The sequence below is a fragment of the Carcharodon carcharias genome, chromosome 16 (genome assembly GCF_017639515.1).
Source record: "Carcharodon carcharias isolate sCarCar2 chromosome 16, sCarCar2.pri, whole genome shotgun sequence".
Taxonomy (NCBI): Eukaryota; Metazoa; Chordata; class Chondrichthyes; order Lamniformes; family Lamnidae; genus Carcharodon; species Carcharodon carcharias.
The window spans coordinates 107,689,855-107,717,721 of record NC_054482.1 but is presented as its reverse complement, the minus strand read 5'-3'; the positions used below and the strand labels follow the sequence as shown (position 1 = coordinate 107,717,721).

The window sequence follows — 27,867 nt, the reverse complement described above, 5'->3', positions numbered from 1 at the left end:
TGGTCCCTCCCACCCTTTATCTTTACTGGGATATGTTGGCCCTGTACTCTTCCTATTTCCTTCTTGAATGAGTCCCACTGCTCTGAAGCAGATTTACCTAAAAGTAGCTGCTCCCAGTCCACTCTGGCCAAATCATATCTGACCTTATTAAAATTGGCCTTCCCCCAATTTAGAACTATATCTGGCCCATCTTTGTCCTTTTCCATAACAACCTTGAATCTATCAGAGTTATGATCACTATCTGCAAAATGCTCCCCCACTGATCCCTCTACCACTTGCCTGGCTTCATCCCCTAAAATGAACTCTCTTGTAGGACCTTCTACGTTCTGGCTTAAAAAGCTCTCCTGGATGCATTTTACGAATTCCGCTCCCTCTAAACCTATCACACTATGACTAACCCCGTTAATGTTGGGGAAGTTGAAATCTCCAACTATTACTACCCTTTTATTTTTACACTCCTCTGAAATTTGCTTACATATCTGCTCTTCTATTTCTGTCTGACTGTTTGGGGCCATATAGTACACTGCCAGCAATGTGATTGCTCCTTTTTAAGATCTGCCCATGTGGCTTCATTTGAGGAGCCTTCTAAGATGTCATCCCTCTTTACTGCAGTAATTGATTCCTTGATCAATCTTGCAAAACCTCCTCCTCTTTTATCTCCTTCCCTGGTCTGAAGACCCTATATCCTGGAATATTGAGCTGCCAATCCTGCCCCTCTCTCAACCATGTCTCTGTGACAGCAATACTTCCACGTGTTAATTTGTGCCCTCAACTCACCAACTTGTCAGACTTCTTGCATTAAAATAAATACCATCCAACCTTGCCAAACTCCCTTGTGCCTTAACTGGCCTATAATTTCTATGCCTTCCAGACTCACTTGCTCTCCTAATTTTGGCTGTGCATCTCCCCCTGCTGAACCTCCTCTCAGGATCCCATCCCTCTGCCAAGTTAGTTTAAACACTCCCCAACAGCTCTAGCAAACCTCCCCGGAAGGATGTTGGTTCCTTTCCGGCTCAGGTGCAACCCGTCCACCTTGTACAGGTCCCACCGCCCCCAAAAACGGCCCCAATGTCCCAGAAATCTAAAGCCCTCCCTCCTGCACCATCTCTCCAGCTGCGCATTCATCTGGACTAACCTCCTATTTCTATACTCACTAGCACGTGGCACCGGAAGTAAACCAGAGATTACTACCTTTGAGGTCCTGTTTTTTAATCTGTTTCCTAGCTCCCTAAATTCTGCTTTCAGAACCTCATCCCTCTTTCTACCTATGTTGTTGGTACCAATATGTACCACAATCCCTGTCTGTTTGCCCTCCCCCTTTAGAATGCCCTGCAGCCGTTCAGTGACATCCTTGACCCTGGCACCAAGGAGGCAACATAACATCCTGGAGTCACGTCTACGGCTGCAGAAACACCTGTCTGTTCCCCTTAGCATCAATTCTCCTACCACTATTGCTCTTCCCCTCTTTCCTCAACACCCCTGTGCAGCTGAGCTACTCACAGTGCCTTGAGTGTGGCTGCACTCCTAGAGGAACCGTCACTCTCACTGTTTTCCAACACAGAAAAACGGTTCTTGAGCGTGATGCACGCTGGGGATTTCCTGACTATCTGCCTGACAACTTTCTTCTGACTGATTGTCACCCATTCCCTCACTGTCTGCACTTCCCTAAGCTGTGGGGCGGACCATGTCTAAAAAAGTGCCATCCACAAAACTCTCAGCCTCGCGGATGCACCTCAGTGTCTCCAGCTGCCGCTCAAGCCCCAAAAGTCAGAGCTCGAATAGCTGCAGCTGGTGGCACTTCCTGCACCCGCGGTCGGTCAGAGCGGAAGGAGCGTCCAGGACTTCCCACATGTTGCAGACGGTATATAACATGGGACTGAACCGCCCTGACGTGCCTCTGGTTGAAAAAAAAAACCCTGTAAAAGTTAAATACAGTAAAAAAAAATGTTAATAACTGAAGCCCTTCTTGCTGGTAACATCCTGGTAAAATTCCTCAGTACCCTTTCTAAGGCTTTTACACCTTTCCTGAAGTGTGGGGCCCAGAATTGTCCACGATGCTCCAACTAACGGCTAACCAGTGATTTATTAAGTTCTAGCAGGATCTCTTTGCTTTTATATTCTACTCCTCTATTTATAAACCCAAGTAATGCAATAAATTTTTCAATCACCTTACCAGGTTGCCCTGCCACCTTTAAGGATTTGTGTAGGCGGATGACAAGACCTCTCTGCTCATCTCCACTTGTCAAAATTGTGCCATTTGTAGCAAACTGCCTTTCCGTGTTAGTCATCTGAATCACTTTACACTTCTCTGAACTGAACTAAATTGCTTCTGTCATTTCACCATCCTGAAGTCCACAACTTTTCTCATCACTGTCTGCTGTGTTGCTGAGACTTCTAACATCTGCAAACTCTATGAGATTGCTCCGTACACCTAATCCTAGTGCATTCATAAAAATTGAAAAGAGCAATTGACTCAAAACTAATGGTTGTGGTGTCGGCTGTGGCTCAATGGGCTACACTCTCGCCTCGGTTGTGGGTTCAAATTCCACTTCAGAACTCAGAGTACTGAAGGACTGCTGCACTGCCAGAGCAGGTCTGGCAAATGAAGACGTTAAACCGGAGTTCTATTGGCCCTTTCATGGATGTAAAGGATTCCATGTAATAAGAAAATAGGAATATAAGTAAGAATATGACAGAATTTGGAGATGATGAAGTGGAGGTATCCCCAGTGTCCTGGCCAGCATTTATCCCTCAACCAACATCGCTAGAAACAGATTATCTGGTCATTAACAGATTATCATTATATCGGCGCTGTTTGTGGGTGCTTAGGTGTGTGCAAATTGGTCGCCATGTTTCCTACATTAGATCAGTGACTACACTTCAAAGTACTTCATAGGCTGTATAGCACTTTGGAATGTCCTTCAATTGTGATAGGTATCATCTCCCCCCAGGAGACAGTAGCGTGGTGGTAATGTCACTGGACTAGTAATCCAGAGCCCTAGACCAATGCTGAGGGGACATGGGTTTAAATCCTACCACGGCAGATGGTGGAATTTACACTCAATAAATCTTTAACATAAAGTTGGCCTCAGTAATGGTGACCATGAAATTATCATTGATTGCCATAAAAACCCGTCTGGTCCACTAATGTCCTTTAGGGAAGGAAATCTGTCCTTACCTGGTCAGGCCTACATGGGACTCCAGACTCAGCTCCTAGCCTCATTACAGCCTTGGTTCAAAAGAGCTGAGCTCCCGAGGTGAAGTGGTATTGTTGTTAGACTAGTAATCCAGAGACCCAGGGTAATGCTTTGGGGACTTGGGTTCGTATCATGCCACAGCAGATGGTGGAATTTGAATTCAATAATAATCTGCAATTAAAAGTCTAATGATGACCATTGTCGATTGTTATGCATACCCATCTGGTTCACTAATGTCATTTAGGGAAGGAAATCTGCTGTCCTTACCTAGTCTTGTCTACATGTGACTCCAGACCCACAACAATGTGGTTGACTCTTAAATGCAAGGGCCTTTTAGGATGGGCAATAAATGCTGGCCTAGCCATTGATGCCCACATCCCATTAATCAGTAATTTTAAAAAAAGTGAGTGACTGCCCTTGACATCAAGGCCACATTTGACCGAGTGTGGCTTCAAGGAGCCCTAGCAAAACTGGAGTCAGTGGGAATCCGGAGACTCCACTGGTTGTTGTCATACCTAGCACAAAGGAAGATGATTGTGGTTGTTGGAGGTTGATCATCTCATCTCCAGGACATCAATGCCTGAGTTCCTCAGGGTAATATCCTTGGCCCAACCATCTTCAGCTGCTTCATCAATGATCTTCCTTCCATCAAGGTCAGAAGTGGGGATGTTCGCTGATGATTGCACAATGTTCAGCACCATTCACGACTCCTAAGATACTGAAGCAGTCCATGTCCAAATGCAGCAAGACCTGTACAATATACAGGCTTGGGCTGACAAGTGGCAAGTTACATTCGCACTGCACAAGTGTCAGGCAATGACCATCCTCAGCAAGAGGCAATCTAACCATTGCCCCTTGACGTTCAGTGGCATTACCATCACTGAATCCCCCACTATCAACATCCTGGGAGTTACTATTGACCAAAAACTGAACTGGACTAGCCAGATAAACACTGGCTACAAGAGAAGGTCAGAGGCTAGGAATTGTGTGACAAGTGACTCACATCCTGACTGCCCAAAGCCTGTGCACCATCTACAAGGCACAAGTCAGGAGTGTGATGGAACACTGTCCACTTACCTGGATGAGTGCAGCTCCTACAACACTTAAGAAGCTTGACACCATCCAGGACAAAGCAGCCTGCTTGATTGGCATCACATCCACAAACACTTGCTCCCTCCACCACCGACGCACAGTAGCAGCCGTGTGTACCATCTACAAGATGCGCTGCAGGAATTCACCAAGGCTCCTTAGATTACACCATCCAAACACTTGACCGCTACCATCTAGAAGGACAAGGGCAGCAGGTAGATGGAAACAACACCACCTGGAAATTTCCCTCCAAGTCACTCATCATCCTGACTTGGAAGTTGCTTCACTGTTGCTGGGTCAAAATCCTGGAACTCCCTCCCTAACAGCACTGTGGCGTACATACACCACGTGGACTGCAGCGGTTCAAGAAGACAGCTCACCACCACCACCTTCTCCAGGGCTGCTAGGGATGGGCAACAAATGCTGGCCCAGCCAGCGAAGCCCACATCCTGTGAATGAATAAAAATAAAACTCTGAGCAATGTGGCTGACTCTTAAATGCCCTCTGAAATGGCCTAACAAGCCACTCAGTTCAAGGGCAATTAAGGATGGGCAACAAATGCTGGCCTTGCCAACAACATCCACATGCTGTAAATGAATAACCAAAAAAAAAAATGTTTCAGTTATCAGTGTTCAGAGGGACAGGTTTGTTCACCAGAACTATAATGATATACTAGTCGGTGAACAATTTGAGCTGAGACTAATTATTCTTTGTTGAAGCGTGACACAGCCTCTAAATAGCCTAGCTATCTCACAGGCTTTCATATTGACAGAAGTCTAATTTTTCCCAATGACTTAACATTTGACCTGTCTTTCCATTAGCACCAGCCAGATCTCGCCATTGGGGTCCATCTGATGGACAGATACACTTATTATCTCCTGGAGTTTTTAGAAGACATTCGCCCAGCCAGCCAGAATAACATGAACGACTTGGTAAGTAGCTTTGATTAGGAAGATTCTAATGGATTGTACCGATGAAGGAGTTAGCCGTGGCTGAGTCAGTTGCAATCTAGTCTATGAGTTAGAAGGTTGGGGGATGGTGGGGGTCCAGTTCCGCTCCTGAGCCTTGACCACATTATCCAGGCTGAAACTCTTGTGGTGCAGTACTGAGGGAGTGCTGCACTGTTGGATTTGCCGTTCTTCAGAAGCGGCGTTAAACCGAGGCCCCATCTGCTCCCCTCAGCCGAACGTAAGCGATTCAGCAGCCTTGTTTGAAGAGGGCCGGGGAGCTTTCCCTGTCGTCCTGCAATTCCCATTACAAAAAATAAATAACGTGGCCATTTATCTCACTGCTAATTGTGGGAGTTTGCAATGTGTAATTTGACTATCACGCTTCCTCCACTACAACGGTGATTAGATTTCAAAAGCACTTCATTGGCTGTAAAGTGAATTGAGGCGCTATATTAATACAAGCCTTTCTTTCATTTTGCAAATCTACCCTCTGGCTCCGTTGTGTTGAGAAAGGGGTGGGAAAGCCGGAACCGGGATTTACCAACCGCTGACTCCGATGGAGGTGGTGGTGCTCGGGTCAGTTTGGAATTGTAAACTGGTGCAAAAGGCTGAGAATTCCAGCCTCGTTGGTACAGGGTCTGACTTGAAGAGCGGGAAAGTAACAAAGAGCTGCAGCTACCCACAAATTAGTGCTGTTAGTTTCTGTTGCATTCAGGAGAGGCGGGAAACGAAAGTCCATTTGAGAGTGGAGAAAACATTGATACAACATTAATCATTGCAATCAATGTCTATCAATTAGTCTTCAACAGAGCCAGGTATAAGGCTGGGAAAACCCCAATGGTGGAGAGCTGTGGGAACCTTAAGTCTAAAGTCACTTGTTCCTCCCAGCATACTGCGCTTACCACATGTGTGTCAAATTACTCACATAGTACATTGTGTAACAGCACTGTGTCTCCTAGTCAACAGGAGGAGGCCGTTTGAGCTTGTGCTGCCATTCAGTGAGATCAAAACAAGAACTTGTATTTACATAGTGTTTTTAATGAAATATATGGGTCCCAAGGTGTTTTACAGGAGCAATATAAAACAAAATATGACACCAAACTGTATTAGTGGTAGGTTTTAACCAGTGTCTCAAAAGAGGAAAGTGAGGCAGAGAGGTGTAGGGAGGGAATTCCAGAGCTTGGCGCTGATTTATCTAGATTAAAATTGGAGACGCACAAGAGGCCAGAATTAGAGGAGCGCAGATATCCTGGAGGGTTGTAGGATGGGGCAAATTGCAGAGATAGGGAGGGGCGAGGCCACGGAGGGATTTGATGAGAATTTTAAAAATCAAGGTGTTGCTTGACTGGAAGCCAGTGTAGGTCAGCGAGCACAGGGTGATAGGGGCATAAGGGAATGGGACTTGGTGTGAATTAAGGGACAGGCAGCAGAGTTTTGGATAACGTCAAGTTTACAAAGGGTAGAACACGAAACCAGCCAGGATTGCATTGGAATAGGTAAGTCCAGAGGTAATGAAGGCATTATTGAGGGTTTTGGCAGCAGATGACCTGAGACGGGGCAAAGTCGAGCGATGTTACAAGAGGCGGAGGTGAGCATCTTGGAGACGACACAAACACGAGGTCAGAAGCTCGCCTTGGGGTCAAAGGCAACACCAAGTTTGCGAACGGACTGGCTTAATTTCAGACTGTTGCCAGGGAGAGGGATGGAGTGGTAGTTAGGAAATAGAATTTGGAGTGGGGACCACAAACTATGGCTTCAGTCTTGCCAACATTTAATTGAAGAAAATGTCTTCTCATCCAGTATTAGATGTTGGATAAGTTGGATAACTTAGCAACAGTGGAGGAACCAATGATTGGTGTCATCTTAATGCTAGTCTTTCTTTTATTGAAGCAATTTCTCCACCTCAAGGCAACCATCTCATCCTCATGTAATTCAGTTAGTCCGTATATTTATATAAGGTTTTAAAAGCTAATAAATATAAAACCTGGAATATTAATATCTTTCAGTGGGATTTTACTGACAAAGTTTAAAATTCTCGATCATATTCACAGTAATAGCTGCCTTAAAAAGTAACATTATAGACTTTGAATTAATGTTAACAACTGAAATTTGGTTCAATTAGCTGGTTTCAATCCCTGTGTTAATAAGGCTGCAAATGCAGTGATAGATTTTTATTAAACTAGTGTTGAAGGATGTTCCTGTTGGGGATTTTCGCACATTTCCATTTTGGACTACCAGCGTTGGCATCACATACTGCCAGTTCACGTGGGCCATGGGTTTGATGCAAATTAAATATACCTCCACTCAGTTACAAGAATATTTCTCAGCCCCAACCTCTGAAATACCACCTGCAACATTACTGCATTTCCTGTACCAGCCATTTTGTGGCTTCTGTCAGCGAGAGTGCCAATTTTCTATTGAGTTGGAGTGGTTTTGTGCAGTGGGTCCATCCCCAGTAGAAATTGGATGGAAAATGCCCATTTTTTTGTGTGTTATGAAGGATGGTAATGGGAAATTAAACGAGAGAATTCACATTTATATAGTGCTTTCCATGACCCCAGCATGCCCCAAAGTGGTGTACAGTCCGTGAAGCTTTTTTTTTGGGCTGTGTAGTCCTGTTGTAATGTAGAGAAACATGGCAACTAATTTGCATGCAGCAAGGTCCCTAAGACTGAAATGGGATAATGATCTGATAGCTTTTTGTTTTGGTGATATTGGCGGAGGGATAACTCATTGGCCATGACACCGGGGAGAACGCCTCTTCTTTCCTTCGAAATAATGCCATGAGATCTTTCACATTCAACCCAAGTGGGCAAGCGGGGTCTTGGTTTAATCAGAAAGATGGCACCCCTGACAGTGCAACACTCCCTCAGTACTGCACCAAAGTATTCAAATCTCCAGGACGGGGTTTGAATCCATAACCTTTTGACTCGGTGGTGCGGGTGCTACATGCTGAGCCACGGCTGACAGATGAACCACTGATAACCAAAACAAAAGCAGAATTACTTGGAAAAACTCAGCAGGTCTGGCAGCATCGGCGGAGAAGAAAAGAGTTGACGTTTCGAGTCCTCATGACCCTTCAGCAGAACTGAGGGAATATTAGGAGAGGGGTGAAATATAAGCTGGTTTAAGGTTGGGGGGTGGAGGGGGCGGGTGGTTGAGGGTGAGAGAAGTGGGGGGGGGTGTGGTTGTAGGGACAAGCAAGCAGTGATAGGAGCAGATAATCACAGGATGTCACAGACAGAAGAACAAAGAGGTGTTGAAGGTGGTGATATTATCTAAATGAATGTGCTAATTAAGAATGGATGGCAGGACAAGCAAGGTACAAGATATAGATTTAAAAATAATGGAAATAGGTGGGAAATAGATTTTTCTTTTCCCACCTATTTCCATTATTTTTAAATCTATATCTTTTATGCCCTGTTAGCCTTTCCACCCCACCCCCACTAGAGCTGTACCTTGAGTGTCCTGCCATCCATTCTTAATTAGCATATTCGTTTAGATAATATCACCAACTTCAACACCTCTTTGTTCTTCTGTCTGTGACATCTTTTGATTATCTGCTCCTATCACTGCTACTTGTCCCTACAACCACCCCCCCCACCTTAAACCAGCTTATATTTCACCCCTCTCCTAATATTCAGTCAGTTCTGTTGAAGGGTCAAGAGGACTCGAAACGTCAACTCTTTTCTTCTCCACCAATGCTGCCAGACCTGCTGAGTTTTTCCAGGTAATTTTGTTTTTGTTTTGGATTTCCAGCATCCACAGTTTTTTGTTTTTTATCACTGATAACCAATGTAAGATTTTATGCACCTAGAATTGAGCATTATTCCAGGAATCCACTGCGTTCATGCAGTAACATATCCTGTACTACTTCAGCGTTGTCATTCAGTGCGTTGCTTGGTGACCAGTTGCCCACATGCAACCCCCCATCAGTAATAAGCTGGATCGTTTTGATGATATTTCATGCAGATCTAGAGGAAAATAAGTTATTGTCTCGGCAGGGAGCTCCAGAGGTAATTTAGAATGCGGTATCGTTTTTCCAACATAAGTGTTATTTTTTAAGCGATGGAAAAGTGAAAGCTTGTGAAAAATAGATTAAAACCTATCGGAGTTTAGACACCACCAACCTCTGAAGCAGCCAGCGCCTGGTGCCTGAGAAATTTGCTTCACACAACGATCTCTCTGCACATGCGAGTTATTTCGGACACAACTTGAGGTTCAATATCAGCGCTTAACTTTGTTTCTGATTCTGAGAATGCAGCTGAGAGTTCTGGCTTGCTTATTTGAGTGACAGGCTCAAAGACTAAGCTTTTCACTGGCTCCTAGTCTACTCCCAGACTGAGGGAGTTTGATCTGGTGAAGAAAACGCCCACTGGCATCAGTTTCTCCCATATCCAAATCAAAACTCTGCCTTCGTGTAAGGGCAGCCCAAATTTGTTGGCTGAATGAAGTGAATTGTGAAGAGTTGAGGTGCCAGGAGACGAAAGTGGTGGGATCTTAGATAAACTAAATAATTTAGTCAGTTTGAGGTTTTCATGAACTGCTCCGACACTGAAAGTGAGCAGGCACAGGAGCGATTTCTGCCTTTTTTAATTAAATCCCTCAGCACCACGTGAATAATTTCACAGAAGCTAATTTCATCATAGCGGTTTGTAAAAGGAAACAAGGATTTATGAAATAAAGACACAATTTTGAAGATACAATAAACAGAAAAGACTGTTTTTTAAATACAATTCTTTCCTGACTTCAGGATGTCACAAATGAAGTACTTAAAAGTCTAGTCACTTTAATGGAAACAGGCAGCCATTTTTGCTTCCACAGACAGCAATGTGATGATGATCAGATAATCCATTTCTTTGTTGGCTGAGGGGTAAATATTGGCCAAGAGTCCTGGAAAAATCTCCTCCTCTTTGAAGTAGTACCATTGGATCTTGTACCTCCATCTGCGAGGACATTCTGGCCCTTCATTCAATATTTGGACAGTGCAGCACTCCCTCAGTACTGCACTGGAGTGTCAGCCCTAGTTTCTGTGCCCCAGTATTTTGGATTGGGCTGTGAAACCACAGCCTTCTCACTCGGAGGTGAGTGTGCTATCACTGAGCAATGGCTGACGCTTCATGGAGGAAAACAAGAGAGCGGACATGTTGGGCCAAGTGGCCTGTTTTTGAGTGAATAAGTTTGCTTTCAAACCTTTAATTTTAATTTTATTTGTTAGTAATCAGTGGATATGGTCTGCCATCCCCTCATAGCCTGTCTTCAGGGTCTCGTTCAGATTATACCCTCACCTTTTCAGCACCATATAACCAGCAGACAGAGAAGGTTGATGAAGGAAGCGCTGTTGATGTGGTGTATATGGATTTTCAAAAGGCATTTGATACAGTGCCACACGACAGATTTGTGAGCAAAATCCTAGATCCTGGAATAAAAGGGAAATTAGGCACTTGGATAAGAAATTGGCTGAGTGATAGGAAACAGAGAGTAGTGATAAATGGTTGCTTTTTCAGACTGGAGGAAGGTTTGCAGCGGAGTTCCCCAGGGGTCAGTGTTGGGACCCTTACCCTTCCTGATATATAATAATGACCTAGACTGTCATGTGCTGGGCATGATTTCAAAACTTGCAGATGATACAAAGATTGGAAATGTTGTCAACTGTGATGGGGATAGTCTTGAACTTCAAAAGGACATAGACATATTGGTGGATTGGACAGATAAGTGGACAGACAGATGAAGTTCAATGCAGAGAAGGGTGAGGTGATTCAGTTTGGCAGGAAAGATATGGTGAGGCAGTATAAACTAAAGGGAGAGCCTCTAAAGGAGGTGCAGGAACAGAGGGAGTATATGTAAATAGGTCATTAAATATGGCAGGGCATGTTGAGAGAGCAGTTAATAAAGCATGCAGTATCTTAGGCTTTATTAATAAGGGCATTGAGTACAAGAGTAAGGAGGTCATGTTGAACTTATATAATACACTAGTTAGGCCTCATCTGAAATACTGCGTCCAGTTCTGGGCACCATACTTGAGGAAGGATGTGAAGACATTGGAGAGAGTGCAGAGGAGATTCACAAGAATGACTCCAGGGATGAAGAACTGTAGCTACGAGGATAGATTGGAGAAGTTGGGACTGTTTTCCTTGGAGAAAAGAAGGTTGAGAGGAGACTTGATAGGGGTGTTCAAGATCCTGAGGGGTATGGACAGGGTAACTCGAGAGAACATCAAGAACTAGAGGGCACAGATTCAAAATAATTGGCAAAAGGAGTACCGTGTGATGTGAGGAATTTTTTTTTCACCCAGCAGGAACAAACTTCCTGAAGGGGTGTTGAAGGCAGGTTCAATCGAGGTATTGAAAAGGGAATTGAATTGCCACTTGAAAAGAGAATGTTCAAGGTTAAGGAGATAAGGCAGGGGAGTAGGACTAGGTGGAATGCTTTCTTAGAGAGCCAGTGAAGACTTGACGGGCCAAATGGCCGCCTCCTGCACTGTAAAGCTACTGTGAATCTGTGACAGAGCAGTAGAGCATTGGGAGAGCAACCGTGTTGCATGTGTGTACATGGAAATAGGAGTAGGACATCTAGCCCCTTGATCCTATTCCGCCATTCAGTTTAGAAGATGGCTGATCTGTCCCCCAACTCTATCTGCCCACTTTGTTTCTGTAACCCTTAATACTCTTACCTAACGAAGATTTGTTGATCTCTGTTTTGAAATACTTAGTTGACCCCTAGGTTCAATAACTTTTTGGGGGAGATTGATTTAGATTTACACTTCTCTTTCGGTGAAGAAATGCTTCTTGATATCATGCCTATCCAGCTCTAATTTTAAATGTATGCCATCTTGTTCTGGACTCCCCAACCAGAGGACATGGTTTCTAGCTGTCTATCCTATCAAACTCTTTAATCATTTTAAGCACTTCATTCACTGTATCCACTGTTGGCTGTCCTGGCCAACATTCCTCCCTTACCAAGAACAGGTTAACTGCTCATTTATTTGACCTTTCGTTGAACTTTGCGATGTGCTAACTGTGTCCCTCATTTAATCTGTATAATAGTGACTGCATTTCAGAAAGTACTTCATTAGCTGGAAAATATTTTGGGACCTTCTGAGGCTATGAAAGACTGTGTAAAAGCAAGTCCTTTATTTTCCTGCTTTGCCTTTTTAATTGTGAGATTACAGTGGTGCTATGAAATAGAACATCTCTTTATTCCCTGTGCCTACTGACAAAATCCTCAGCTTTTGACTTTGTATTCAAGCCAGTTCTTGCTGCAGAAAGAAGCACAAGGTATTGGCCAGGGAGGGAGCATAGGTCTGACAGAGGGCAGTGGTTTGAATACTTGATGCTGGTACAGTTCAACTTCCAAATGCCAAGAGCACTAGGGATGTGAAATATTGGAATTGTTCAAGAGGCAGGGGGAATTATCGTGTTTGTACAGACGGATGAGCTGAATGGTCTCCCCTGCCTGTAATCATTAGTGGGATTGCCTAGTGTATTAGTTATTTTTCTTCCCTCTATCTGTCTTGGAGGCATTTACTGCTGCTGTTGTTTCCCTCTTTTTGTTCACCACAGTGGCCATTCTTTATTAGTGAGTTTAGATGAGTGTTGGTGACCTTGCAGGGAGCAAAAATGGCCCGATTGTGTTTTATTTTTTATTTATTCTTTCATGGGATTTGGGCATCACTGGCAAAGCTTAGCTAAGCCATTTTGGAGGGAAGTTAAGAGTCAGCCACATTACTGTTGGTCTGGAATCACATGTAGGCCAGACCAGGTAAGAATGGCAGATTTCCTTTCCTAAAGGACATTAGTGAACCAGATGGGCTTTTATGACAATAGACAACGGTTTTGTGGTCGCTATTATTGAGACAAATTTTTAATTCCAGATTTTTTGAATTGAATTTAAATCCCACCAGCTGCCAATTTGAACCCATTTCCTTTGGATTACTAGTCCAGTGATATTATAGCTACACCACTGCCTCCCATCTCGTTCATGAGATGTGGGCATCACTGGCAACACCAACAGTTTACTTTCCTTCCCTAATTGCCCTTGAGAAGGTTGTGCACAGTCCATGTAGGTGCACCCATAGTACCGTTAGAGAGGGAGTTCTGGAATCTTGACCAGTGACAATGAAGAAACGATGATACGCGATATAAACTCGTAAAAGTTGACCTTGTGCAAAAGTTGGCCCTTGTTTTTCAGGGATCAAACCGCTTTGTGATTATCAATTACTTACCCGAATCATTATGGTTCTTTAATTTAAAGGCACCTGCAAGAGCCTTTGAATTTTCCCTCGGCCAATTCTAGTAGCCAAATGACGAGACTAATGTGTACCACATGATCTAACGCAATGATTTCGAGGAAGAATAACAAGTATGCAGCTCAGTTTAAACTGGAGGAAAAAGTGGCAGAATGGGTTAATGAGCATCGGCAAAATGGTCATATTGCCACCCGCAGAGCCATCTGACTCTGTGCCCTCTGGGAAGAGACGAGAGATGGTATTTCAGAACCCAAGGCCAGTGCTAGGTGGTTCACAAGATTCATGAAAAGGTGTGATTTAGTATTTTGTCAGAAACTAAAAAACTCATAACGTTTGCCACCTGAACCTGAAGATAAATTCGCCTCGTTCCACCATTTTGTCATCCAACATCAAGAGAAGAAAACGTATCAATTAGCCTGCATTAGAAATATGGGTGAAACACTGAAGTTTAACATGCCAGCAAAGAGGACCCTAACCAAGATTGTTGAAAGAAACGTCCTTGCAAAGGCGACTGACCACGAGAAGACACAGTTCACGGTGGTTTCATCTCGTAAGGTGGACAGTACAAAATTAAAGTCCATTGAAGTGCAAACCTCTCCCCAGAGGGAAATTTCAGAAAGGTGTTGTCGTCGATGTTCATTAGAAAGGCTGGATGGATGAAGGCAGTTGCAAAGAGGTGTGGAATTTGAGACCAGGAGGATTACGCAAATGGAAAAGTTGACCTGGGACATGATCAAATCCCAGTTGTCAATGATGTAGCCTGTGATGTTGTGGCAGTTATTCCTGGCGCTCTTAGGAGTGTTGTTCAGTCCTTGGTTGTGTGTATAAATAAACCTCTCAAGGGCAGTATCCGAAAGATTTGCAACAGTTGGATGTGCGAAAAATCATTCACTAAATATGCGAGCACCCTCACTAGTAACATTGTGCCAATGGGTTATAGACGCGTAGAATGAACTTGATTGCAATATTGTCAAAGAATCATTTCTAAAATATGGAATATCAAATGCGCTCAGCTGAGGACAATTACTTGTGGAACGATGTTGGCCAAGTTATCAGTACCACTGATGATGATAACAAGGAAGACGGTATGGTATTGTACAACCAGGCTATTTGGATGAATTGTTTGTTGACTCAATTAGTGATTTCAAAGGATTTCCGTATGAAGCGTTGTAGTTAATTGGTTATGGTGAGCAGCATTGTGTTTGACTTTCAGTGCAGTTGTGAAGCCTGGCACGTAGGCAGTACAACCCGACTTTTGGTTGATCGATTCAAATAACACATTCCTTCGGTTGTTCATACTCGAACAACTCAACCAGCCTATGCTTGCAAAACCCAAAACAAAACATCTACTGTTAGATGTGATTCTGTAATTGGACAGCACTTGCTGAACAATCCTGAGTGTGTTAACCAATTTAAGATGATCAATCGAGCTTATAACGTGACCCATTTATGCTTGTTAGAAACGACAAATGTTCAAATGCAGGGACCCATTCTCTGCAAAGAAAAGGAATATGTTCAAGCCTTGAACCTGTTTTAAATTACCTGGGATCTTAGGAAGCCTTTATTTCCCTGTTACTTTCTCCATGGCAATGCCTCAGCCAATCAGAGTTGACTTGCCAACAATTAATATCCTTTTCTCCTGGAATATAAATTGTTGTGATTGTTTGAAATTTGACATTTTTGTGCTCGCCCTGATGAGTGCAAAGCAAAAAGCATTGGTAATACGTCTCTCTTTCAAGTTACCAAGTGACAGTTTATTATGGTATATATTTATGTTGTGATGGATGAAGTTGTAATGTTAGAGAACTAATCTGAATTCTTTAGTGGTGTCGGTTTTTACTTTATTCCCTTGTGACCATCTTTTTTGGATTCAAATCAAGCACTGAAAAACATCACCTGTATAAAAGCCCCTCCCCCACCCCCACCCATCAACAACTCCCCCCCCCCCCCCCCCCCAAATTATTTGGCCCAAAAGATTGGTTTTAAATATTCGATTTTTACATGAGTATATTTGGTATCATCAAATTGGGATGGTGACTTGGGGGGAAACTTGCAGTTGGTGGTATTCCCATGAACCCCCATCCTTCTAGCTGGTAGAGGTCGTGGTTTTGGACGCTGCTTTTACAAGCTGCTGCAGCACATCTTATAGATGGTGCACACTGTAGCCACTGTGCAGCAGTGGTGGAAGGTCTGTCCTTGATATACACGTACACCAACACGCTCTTCCAAAGGGAAGGCTGAAGTCATGATATTTACTGTTGATCTTGGATGAAAAGGAATGTGTAAGCGTTTGGACAGAACATTTGAATCATCCTTTTGAACTGAAGCGAGTGTCTGTGAAATGGACCTTTTTAAGAACAGACTTAGTTTTGATATTTTGTTGACTTAAAGGTCAAAGCTGTAGCTTCCTTTTAGAAGACCTGTGGGTGTTGATGCTTTATTGATCATTAAATTACAAACATGTAGCCTACTGGACTTTTTAAAGCTATTAAAAATGCAATATTTAAATAGAAGGCCTTACATTTGTGTGAAATGCTGTCAGAAATGCCTCAAAGAAGAATTCATACAAAATGAATTATTTTGAGGTTCAGTGGCATGTACAGGAAATTGGGGTATCCATTTTGTAATTGATGAATAATCCATTCTTTGTGATGGTGTTTTGGGAAGGAGTGTTGGCTCAGATTTTAGAACACTGCTCTTTAAATAATGCTCTGATGTTCTTCACATTCTGAGGCATTGGAAGAGCCGACCTATGCCAACGTTTAATGCCACCTCTGAAAAGCAAGGTCTCTGACAATGCAGCAACTCAAAGTATGAGCCAAGATTCTGCACTCAAGTCCTGGGTTGGGATTTGAAGCCAGACCTTTTGACTTGGAGGAGAGAGAGTTACTTATGGAGCCAAGCTGATGTACCTAGTATACATTTAATATATTTTAATATACATTGATCTGAAGCAACTGCATTAGCACTACATGGAAATCAGGGAAATTTGGGCATGAGTAACTAGTGCTGTCTTTACACTACGTCCAAATTTCTTCAATCTTTTGGGCAGATTTGACCAAATGCCTGCTGAATCCTTCTACTGTTCATTAATACAGCCCGTCCCCATGTGAAAATGAGTGAACTCCCTGAATTAATGTCAGCTCAGAGTGTGGTGTAAATTTGCTGTCTCAACTTCAGATGCAGTAGGACCTTCATTTTTCTACATTTTTTTAGCCTAATTATTTTTCCCCTTTCTTTGCTGAGATCTACATTGTAATTTTTGTATCTTTGAAAGCACCCTTGTGGCATCAGGTTTGTTTGTATTAAAATTCAAAACACTTCTGCAGTTGCATTTTCTTAAATATGGTCTATCTAATATGCATAAATGAAGACTTCAATTGTTACGCGTCAGGGGTGGTTTAAAGAAGGAATATGGCATAAGTTACACTCTTTCCTTTGGGCCTGATTGTTTACATTTATTGCCATTAATTTTGCACTGGTTTTTAAGTTCTAGTGTGTGTTAATAAGATTCTCCTGTAGTGAGTCACATTAGGTTTTCATCTCAAGAGGAGTGAGATTCAAGAGTGCAGAATTGATGCTTCATTTGCATAGAGCCTTGACCTAGCTGGAGTACTGTGTTGTGTTTTGGGCACTGCATCTCAGGAAGGATATATTTGGTTTTAGAAGTGGATACAGTACATTTACCATTATTATAGCAGATCTTAAAGGGTTAAATTATAAAGACAGGTTGAATAAATTTGGCTTGTGTTCCCTCAAGCTTAGAAATTGAAGAATGTTTTAATTGAAGTGCATAAAATTATGAAATAATTTCAAAATGGTAGCTGAGTTTGGGTTCTGCCAGGGCCACTTAGCTTCTGACTTTAACACAGCCTTGAACTCGAGAGGTGAAGTGAGAGTGGCTGCCTTTGACATCAAGATAGTATTTGTGCCAAGAGGGAACCCTAGCAAACTCGGAGTCAGTAGGAATCGGGGCAAACTCTTCACTGATTGGAATCATAGCTAGCACTGGTTGTTGGAGGCCAATCATCTCAGTACTAGGACATCGCTACAGGAGTTCCTCAGGGCAGTGTCCAAGACCCAACCATCTTCAGCTGCTTCATCAATTACTTTCCCTCCATCATAAGGCCTGAAGTGAAGATGTTTGTTGACGATTGCACAGTGTTCAAGTACCATTTGAAACTCCTCAGATAATGAATCATTCTATGCCCACATGCAACAAGACTCAGGGTTGGGCAAAGAAGTGCCAGGCAATGGCACTTGCGAACAGTGTTCAGTACTACTTGCAATGCCCTAGATACTAAAGCAGTTCTTGTTCGTGTGCAGCAAGACCTGGACGCCATTCAGGCTTGGGCTGCTAAGTGGAAAGAAACATTGGTACCATACAAGTACCAGGCCAGGATCATCTGCAACAAGAGAGAATCTAACAATCACTCCTGCACATTCATGGCCTTACTATCGCTGTATCCCCCACATTCTGAGGGTTACCATTAAACCGAAACTAAGTTGGACCAGCCATATAAATACTGTGGCTGCAAGGGTAGGTCAGAGGCTGGGCACTCTGCAACAAGTAACTCACCTCCTGACTCCCCAAAGCCTGTCCACCATCTACAAGACACAAGTTAGGACTGTGATGGAATACTTTCCACTTGCCTGAATGAGTGCAGCTCCAGCAACACTCGAGAAGCTTGACACCATCCAGGACAAAGTAGTTCACTTGATTGGCACCCCTTCCACTAACATTAGCTCCCTCCACCACTGACACACATCGGCAACAATGTGTACCATCTACAAAATGGAAAGAAATCTGCTGTCCTCACCTGGTTTGGCCTAAATGTGACACTAGATCCACAATAATGTGGCTGACTCTTAAATGCCCCAGCAAACTGCTTAAAAAGTCAATAAAAAGGAATGAAACTGGACGGATCACCGGAAATGACAACAGCAAACTGAGCCCCTATGACCTTGCAAAGTCCTCCTTGCTAACAGACCCAGCAGAGATGGTGGCACAGTGGTATACAGTCAGGAAGGAGTTGCCCTGAGAGTCCTTAACATTGGCTTTGGCCGCCAAGAAGACTCATGGCATCAGGGCAAACATGGGCAAGGAAGCCCCCTGCTGATTACCAAGTACTGCCCCCTCCACCTCAGCTGATGAACCAGTGCTGCTCCATATATAACACCACTTGGGGGAAGCACTGAGGGTGGCAGGGGTGCAGAATGTATTCTGGGTGGGGGACTTCAATGTTTATCACCAAAAGTGGCTCAGTAGCACCACCACACACCAAGTCCTAAAGCACATATCTGCTGGACTGGGTCTACGGCAGGTGTTGAGGGAACCAACAAGAGAGAAAAACATACTTGACCTCACCCTCACCAACATGCCTGCTGCGGATGCATCTGTCCTTGGCTGTATTGGTGGGAGTGACCACCGCACAGCCCTTGTGGAGACGAAGTCCCATTTTTACATTGAGGATACCCTCCATCGTGTTGTGCGGCACTACCACTGTGCTAAAATGGGATAGATTTCAAACAGATCTAGCAACTCCATGAGTCTCTGTGGACCATCAGCAGCAGAATTGTATTCGGACACAGCCTGTAACCTCAAGGCCCGGCATACCCCCCACTCTACCATTACCGTCAAGTCAGGGGATCAACCCTAGTTCAATTAAGAAGGAAGGCCGTGCCAGGAGCAGCACCAGGCATACCTAAAAATGAGGTGTCAACCTGGTGAAGCTGTAACAAAGGACTACATGCGTGCCAAACAGCATAAGCAGCAAGTGGTAGAGCTAAGTGATCCCACAACCAACGGATCAGATCTAAGCTCTGTAGTCCTGCTACATCCAGTCGTGAATGGTGGTGGGTAATTAACAACTCACTGGAGGGGGAGGTTCCACAAATATCTCCATCCTCAATGATGGGGGAGCCCAGCACATAAGTGCTAAACTTTAAGGCTAAAGCATTGGCAAGAATCTTCAGCTAGAAGTGCTGAGTGGATGATCCATCTTGGCCTCCTCTGGAGGTCCCCAGCATCACAGATACCAGTCTTCAGCCAATTTGATTCACTCCACGTGATATCAAGAAATGGCTAAAAGCACTGGATACTGCAAAGACTATGGGCTCTGACAACATCCTGGCAATAGTACTGAAGACTTGTGCTACAGAACTTGCTGTGCCCCTAGCCAGGCTGTTCCAATACAGCTACAATGCTGGCATCTACCCAACTGTGTAGAAAATTGCCCAAGTATGCCCTGTACTCAAAGAACAGGACAAATCCAACCCAGCCAATTACCGCCCCATCAATCTGCTCTCCATCATCAGTAAAGTAATGGAAGCGGTCAACGCTGCTATCAAGTGGCACCTACACAGCAATAGCCTGCTCACTGATGTTCAGCTTGGGTTCCACCAGGGGTACTCAGCTCCTGACCTCATTACCTTGGTTCAAACATGGACAAAAGAGCTGAACTCCCGAGATGAGGTGAGACTGACTGCCCTTGAAATCAAGGCAGCATTTGATCGAGTGTGGCATTAAGGAACCCTGGCAAAACTGGAGTCAATGGGAATCAGGGCAAAACTCTCTACTGGTTGGAGTCATACCCAGCACAAAGTAAGATGGTTGTTGTTATTGGAGTTCGATCATCTTGGTTCCAGGACATCATTGCAGGGTAGCGTCCTTGGTCCTACCATCTTCAGCTGTTCAATAGTGACCGTCCTTCCATCATGTGATCAGAAATGTGGATGTTCGCTGATAATTACAATGTTCAGCACCATTCGCAACTCCTCTGATACTGAAGCAGTCTATGTCCAAGACCTGGAGAATATTTAGGATGGCTGACAACTGGCAAGTAACATTCGTGCCATACAAGTGTCAGGCAATGACCTTCTCCAATAAGAGAGAATCCAACCATTGCCCCTTGATAACAGTGGCATTACCATCACTGAATCCCCCACTATTGACATCCTGGGGGGCTACCATCGACCAGAAACTGGACTAGCCATATAGTTACTATGGCTACAAGAGCAGGTCCGAGGCTAGGAATCCTGCAGTGAGTAACTCACCTCCTGACTCCTCAAAGCCTGTCCACCATCTACAAGGCACAAGTCAGGAGTGTGATGGAACACTCCCCACTTGCCTGGATAAGTGCAGCTCCCACAACACTCGAAGGGTTGACAGCACCCAGGACAAAGCGGCCCACTTGCAGGGGGAGACAGTGGCCAAGTGGTATTGTCACTAGAATTTGAATTCAATAAAAATCTGGAATTGAAAGTCTAATGGCAACCGTGAAACCATTGTCAATTGTCAAAAACACTTTTGATTCACTAATGTTCTTTAGGGAAGGAAATCTGCTGTCCTTACCTGGCCTAGATGTGACTCCAGACCCACACCAATGTAGTTGACTCTTAAATGCCCTCAAGGGCAATGGGATGGGCAAAAAATGCTGGCCTAGCCAGTGCCACCCACATCCCAAGAATGAATAAATAAATAAAAACTTGATAGGCACCCCTTCCACAAACATTCACTCCCTCCATCACCGACACACAGCAGCAGTGTGTACCATCTACGAGATGCACTGCAGGACTTCACCAAGGCCCCTTAGACAGCACCTTCCAAACCCAGGACCACTATGATCTAGAAGAAGGACAGCAGATAAATGTGAACCTACCTGCAAGATCTTGGAACTCCCTTCCTAACAGCACAATGGGTTTACCTATATCACATGGACTGCAGCGGTTCAAGAATGCAGCTCACCACCACCTTCTCAAGGGCAATTAAGGACGGGTAATAAATGCTGGCCCAGCCAGCGAAGCCCACACCCCCTAAATGAAGAAATAAAAAAACTCAATGAGCTCTGTATCCCGTGTACTTGCAAACCTATAACAAGCTTGTTTATGCTCTAATGACTTTGTGAGGAGCTCCTTGCCTTTTGTTAACCTTCAGCTTCCTTTGTCTTCCAGTTCAAAGTTTGCCCCCCGAGCCTATGTGTTTCTACTCCGGGGCACAGGACTGACCTATTTCAGAGGAACCCCAACAGCGCTCTCATTACAGATTTCTTCGGCAGTGTGCGCAAGGTGGAAATAACAAGCGATATCATCCGACTGATCCCGAATGACACTGAAACCGAACCGAGGTAAGCACGCGTGTGTGTGTGTCTGTCTCTGTGTGTGTGTGTGTGTCTGTGTCTGCCTGCGTGCGTGTTTGTGTATGTCTGTCTCTGCCTGCGTGTTTGTGTGTGTGTCTGTCTGTCTCTGCCTGCCTGCGTGTTTGTGTGTATGTGTCTGTCTCTGCCTGCCTGCGTGTTTGTGTGTATGTGTCTGTCGCTGCCTGCCTGCGTGTTTGTGTGTATGTGTCTGTCTCTGCCTGCCTGCGTGTTTGTGTGTATGTGTCTGTCTCTGCCTCCGCATGTGTGTGCGCCTGTCTCTGCCTCTGTGTGTGTGTGTGTGTGTGTGTGTGTGTGTGTGTGTCTGTTTGTCTCTGCGTGCGTGCAGGTGCACATGCACCTGCGTGTGTGTGTGTGTTTCTGCATGTGCCTGCATGCAGACGGGTTCATGTGTTCCTCAGTGCAGTAGGGTGTGTGCTTGCATGCGCGCACGTGTGTGTGTGTCTGCATGTGTGCGTCTGCCTGTGTGTGTGCATCTTTGTTCAGGCGCTTGTCTGTACGCGTGCTTGTGTGCCTGCATGCGTGCGCAGATCTGTGTGTATTAGCTGCTTATTGACTGGAATGAGTTGCTGTTGGAGAATACATCATTAGTTTTTTCCTGAAGCCAAGGCAGCATGACTAATGCAAGAATTAGGGGTGGAATGAAATGTAGCAGTGTAGGTGTGTAAAATTAGCCTTTTTGAAATCTTTAAAGCAGAATGTAAACATCTGGTGCAAACCATTGCAGTTTCTGACTTTCCTCTGCAATAGAATGATAACTGTAGACAATGGAGCAGACATTGGTAAGGGGGCTCAAGTTGGACATGTTCAGCAATCTGCTCAATGACCTGAGGAAGGTGCCCAACAATGTTGAACTGAAGTTAAAACTTGATGCGTGTGAATTGTAAAATGTGAACATTTATGGGCCAATGAAGTTAATATAAAGTGGGGGACATCGCTCTGCTGTTTGTCACAGTGGAAGAATGGGAGATAGCACCCAAACACAGCGGGCTGTCCCAAGTATGTTCAAGTAGCAATTCAAGTGAACAAAGCCACCAAAACTGGAAACCAAGAGAAGGGGTTCACTGAGGAATTGAATTCAAAAGCAGAGAAATGACGTTAAATTTTCATAGTATCTTTTTTAGGCCACACTTGGAGTACTACGAGCTGCTCTGGTCTCCATTTTATAAAAGTGGATATAGTGGCACTGGATACGTTTTAAAAAGATTCACAAGGATACCACCATAATTGTGAGGTGACAATTATTGGGAAGGACTCAACAGACTGAGGTTCTTTTTCCAGAACGGAGAATAGGGAGATATGACCTGATACAGGTCCTTAAAATAATGCAGGAGTTAGATGGGATAGATATGGAGAAGATGTTTCCACTTGTGGTGAGATCAGAACAAGGGGACAAAAGTAAATCCAATAATAAGTCATATGAGAAATTCATGAGAAACTTGTTTACATGGCCACAGGAGCGGGCCATTCATTCTCTGAGTAGTGATTGGATGGATTAGACCTAGAATTTAGAAGAATGAAGGGTGACCTAATTGCGTTATATAAAATTCTTAGGTGCTTGACAGGGTAGATACTTGATGGATGTTGCCTTTGGCTGGGGAGTCCAGAACTAGGGGTCACAGCTACAGAATAAGGCCATAAAGAATTGAGATGAGAAGTTGTTTCTTCACTCAAAGGGTTGTGAATCTCTGGAAATCTCTGCCCCAGAGAGCTGTGGATGCTCAGTTGTTGAGCATATTTTTTTTTCTTTATTCTTTTCATAGGATGTGGGCGTTGCTGGCAAGGCCAGCAATTGTTGCCCATCCCTAATTGAAACTGGGACTGAGCGGCTTGCTGGGCCATTCCAGAGGGCAGTTAAGAGTCAACCCCAATTTCTATGGGTCTGGAGTCACATGTAGGCCAGACCAGGTGAAGATGGCAGATTTCCTTCCCTAAAAGGCATTAGTGATCCAGATGGGTTTTTAACAACAATTGATGATAGTTTCATGGTCACCATTACTGAGTCTAGCTTTATATTCCAGATTTATTAGCTGAATTCAAACTCCACCAGCTGCCGTGGTGGGACGTGAACCATGTCGTCTGAACATTTGCCTGGGCCTCTGGATTACTAGTACACTGATATTACCACTACGCCACCATCCATCTCCCCGAGGAGAAGAGTCTCCCTCAAGACAGAGATCAATAGATTTTGGGCATTATGGGCGTTGAGGAGTAGGGGGATCATGTGGCAAGGTGGAACTGATGTAGAAAATCGGCCATTAACTTGTAGATTGGTGGGGCAGGCTCAAAGGGCCGAATGGCCTACTTCTATTTCTTATGCAGGCAGAAAACTGGCAGGTGGAGTTCAGTGCAGGGAAGTGTGAGGTCATACACTTTGAACTTAAATATAGATAAGATAAAGATAAAAATGGTGAGAAGCTAGGAACTGTGGAGGAGCCAAGAGATTTATGGATCTAGGCAGAGAAATCGCTCCATTTTAATGGACATGTACTTAAATAATTAAAATGGTGAATGGAATGTTGGTCTTTATCTTAAGGGAGGTGGAACACAAGGGGATATAAGTTATAGAAAGCTCTGCTTAGGTCCATCTGCAGCATTTTGTTCAGTTCAGAGCAGGGAGGGTGCATCTGTCTTAGAGGAGGTGCAATGCAGATTCACCGGAATGATACCAGAACTAAAAGGGTACATTATGAAGACAGATTACATGAGCTTGTACTCCCTTGAAAATGGGAAATTAGGGCGTGAGCTCATTGAGGAGCTTAAGATAGTTAAAGGATTTGATAGGGTAGATGGAGAGAATGATTTCCTCTGATGGGGTGTCCAGAACATGGGAGCATTACTTTGAATTGCATCTAGGCCACTCATGGGTGGTGCCAAGAAGCTATTCTTCACCTAAAGGATAGTGTAAATCTGGAACTCTTTCTCCTCCCCCCACCAGCAAACCACCCCTGCCCCACCCCAAACAGCTGTGAGAGTCAATGTTAAAACTGAGATTGCTAATCTTTTATAAAAACAAATGCTGAAAATACTCAGGTCAGGCTGCATCTGCGGAGAAAAGCCGAGTTAACGTTTCAGGTTGAGGACCTTTCATCAAGACTGAAGAAGGATAGAAATGTAAGAGTTTTTAAAAGCAAAATACTGCGGATGCTGGAAATCTGAAACAAAAACAAAAAGTGCTGGAAAAACTCAGCAGGCCTGGCAGCATCTGTGGAGAGAGAAACAGAGTTAATGTTTCGAGTCCGTATGACTCTTCATCAGGACTGAAGAAGGATAGAAATATAAGAGTTTTTTAGCCAGTCGAAGAGGGGGGGGCGGGGTGACAGGAAGAACGAAAGAGAAGGCCTGTGATAGGGTGGAGGGCGGGAAAGATTCAATAACAATAGATTTCATGATGCAAGGGCCAGAGGGTGGTAACGGACATACTGAAGAGACAAGGGCTGTGTCCAGATGAGGAGTGAACAGCTATATAGCAGCCACCTGAATGCAATGTGAAGGGATAAAGAAAGAAACAAGCCTGCGAAAGAAAATTTTTTAAGAAGTGTAAACAAAAGCAGCAGGGAAAAAAAACCACACAGAATAAGTTGGAGGCAGAGGTTTTCAGCAAAGTTGTTGAACTCAGTATTGAGTCTAGAAGGCTGTAGAGTGCCGAGCCGAAAGATGAAATGCCCTTCCTTGAGCTTGCGATGAGCCTTCTGGACTTATTTTTTAATTGTCTAGAGAAAGATGTTTTATTTAATATATTTATTGACTTTCAGGGGCAGATCTTCAGATACAGGTGCCATGAATGCAATATAAAGGGGATATTTTATTTATTGTGTACAACTCCCTCTAGTGTAATGTTATTGTAAATATTAAAACTCAAATTTCAGTTTCGCTTAGTGTTATAGGTGAGGTTATTTCTGACACGTTTGTTTTTTGGCTGTGTTGCTCAATGTTCTTTTCGCCCCTTTGCTGTGAATTGGCTGCCCAACGTTTGGCATTGATTCTTCCAGGACCCCGGGGTCTCTTGCAACTTCATCCTTCACTATTTCGACAGCACTGTGGAATACATTTGCCAATATTAAAGGTTCATGTGCTATTTTTCTGCCCCCTTAATATTTTATCCAATTCGCCTTGTCATTCTTGAGCTGCCTCTTGCAAATCAATTTCCTCTACCAGGTCGACATTGTTTGTGAATGTGACTAATTTACAATAAGCTTTTGAATCTAGAGTTAATTTTTATTTCTCAAGTTTATTGATCTATTTCACATGGATTTCAAGACAAATAGGACTTGTGGTTGATTTTGAAAATAGACATCACATTGCTTTGTTTCCAATCATATTGGTTACTGACCCAGTGTCTAGTGACTCTCATAATGGCCAGTGTCATTTCATGACTCCCCTGCTGTGTCTCTCTCTTGGCGTTCTGGGATAAATATTGTCTTTCCCTGACATATTTATTCAGTTTGAGTTGGTTTCACTCGTGGAAGACTTTCATCATTAATTCTGCTTTGAGAAAGGTATGTTGCTTATGCCTTCCTCAGTGAATACTTAAAAGGCTGCATTTATTGAGGATTGTTCCCTATTTAGTGCCCATTCTCTGCCATCATTTCCTCCTTGTTCTCTCGCTGCTGTCCTTTTTGCGCAGGAGCAATACCATCCCCCTACTATATTTTGTATCTGTGACCATTCTCTTTAGCAGATTTGCGGCTCTCTTGTCTCTCAGACTGTCTGCTCTCTCGGACAGGCATAAAAGATCCCATGACACTATTGTGAAGAAGAGTTGGGCGATTATCCTGGGTGTAACTGGCCATTGTTTATCCCTCAATTACTATCACTACAACTGATTATCTGTTCATTGTCACATAGCAGTTTGTGGGACCTTGCTATATGCAATGTTGCTATGGCGTCTTCCATGTTACAGCTGTGATTTTACTTCAAATGTGTTTATTTAAACATTTATTTAAAGCACTTTGGGACACCCTGAAGTTGCCATAAGTGCAATATTGATGTGGGCCTTTCTGTTATCAATCCTGTCCTGGTTAATAAGTTCGACTGCTCTCCAGTACCTGTGGATGCAGGTCCCTAATGCAAAGAGTAGTTTCTTTAACCAAAAAAAAACCTCAAAATTTAATTTCCAAAGCAACTGAGGGAGCTGAATGGATCAACAATGTAGTTCAGTAAAATTTAAACTGGTTGAAAATATCAAAAATTAAAATCTGATCCAATTGTAACCCCCCCCCCCCGCATACCTCTGATAACCTTACACCTCCCTTGTTAATGAAGAATCTATCCAGCTCTGCCTTAAAAATATTCAAAGACCCTGCTTCCACTGCCTTTTGAGGAAGAGAGTTCCAAAGACACACAATCTTCAGAGAAAACAATTCTCCTCATCTCTGTCTTAAATGAGTGACCCCTTATTTTTGAAATGTAACCCTGAGTTCTAGATTCTCCCACATCCACCCTGTCAAGACCCCTCAGGATCTTAAAGGTTTCAATCAAGTCGCCTCTTACTCTTCGAAACTCCAGTGGATACAAGCCTAACCTGTCCACCCTCTCCTCTTACAACAATGTGCCCATTCCTGCTATTAGTCTAGTGAACCTCCTCTGAACTGCTAACGCATTTAGATCACTCCTTAAATAAGGAAACCAATATTGTACACTGCATTCCGGATGTGGTCTCACCAATGCCCTGTATAACTGAGGCATAACCTCCCTACTTCTGTATTCATTTCCACTCACAATTAACAATAACATTCTATTACTTTCTGTACCTACACACTAGCTTTTTGTGATTCATGCACTAAGACACCCACATTCTGCAGTCCCTCACCGTTCAGATAATATGCTTCATTTTCATTCTTCCTGCCAAAATGGCCAGTTTCACATTTTCCCACATTATGCTCCACCTGCTGGATCTTTGCCCACTCTTATCTATCTATATTCCTTTGTCGCCTCCTTATGTCCTCTTCACAACTTAATTTCCTTCCTATCTTTGTGTCGTCAGCAAGTTTAGCCACCATTCCTTTGGTCCTTTTCTCCAAATATAAATTGGGAAAATTTGAGTTGCCAGCACTGATCCCTGTGACACACCATTCATTAGATCCTGAAAACCAAAACATGTCCCATTTCAAAGACTTGGCAAACGGAGTATAATGTGGGCAACTTTATCCATTTTGGCAGGAAGAATAAAAAAAAAAGCATACTATCTAAATGGTGAGAGATTTACAGAGCCCTGAGATGCAGAG

General features: G+C 43.7%; 1 protein-coding gene across 1 annotated transcript in view; it reads left to right on the top strand.

Annotated features, from left to right (window-relative positions):
• Positions 1–27,867, top strand: part of pigk (phosphatidylinositol glycan anchor biosynthesis, class K) — a 123,622-nt gene that overhangs the window by 33,171 nt on the left and 62,584 nt on the right. Inside the window, exons 8-9 of the mRNA XM_041208650.1 lie at positions 5,108–5,218; positions 21,438–21,610. Coding sequence (XP_041064584.1) covers positions 5,108–5,218; positions 21,438–21,610 — 284 coding nt within the window. The remainder of the gene's footprint in view (positions 1–5,107; positions 5,219–21,437; positions 21,611–27,867) is intronic.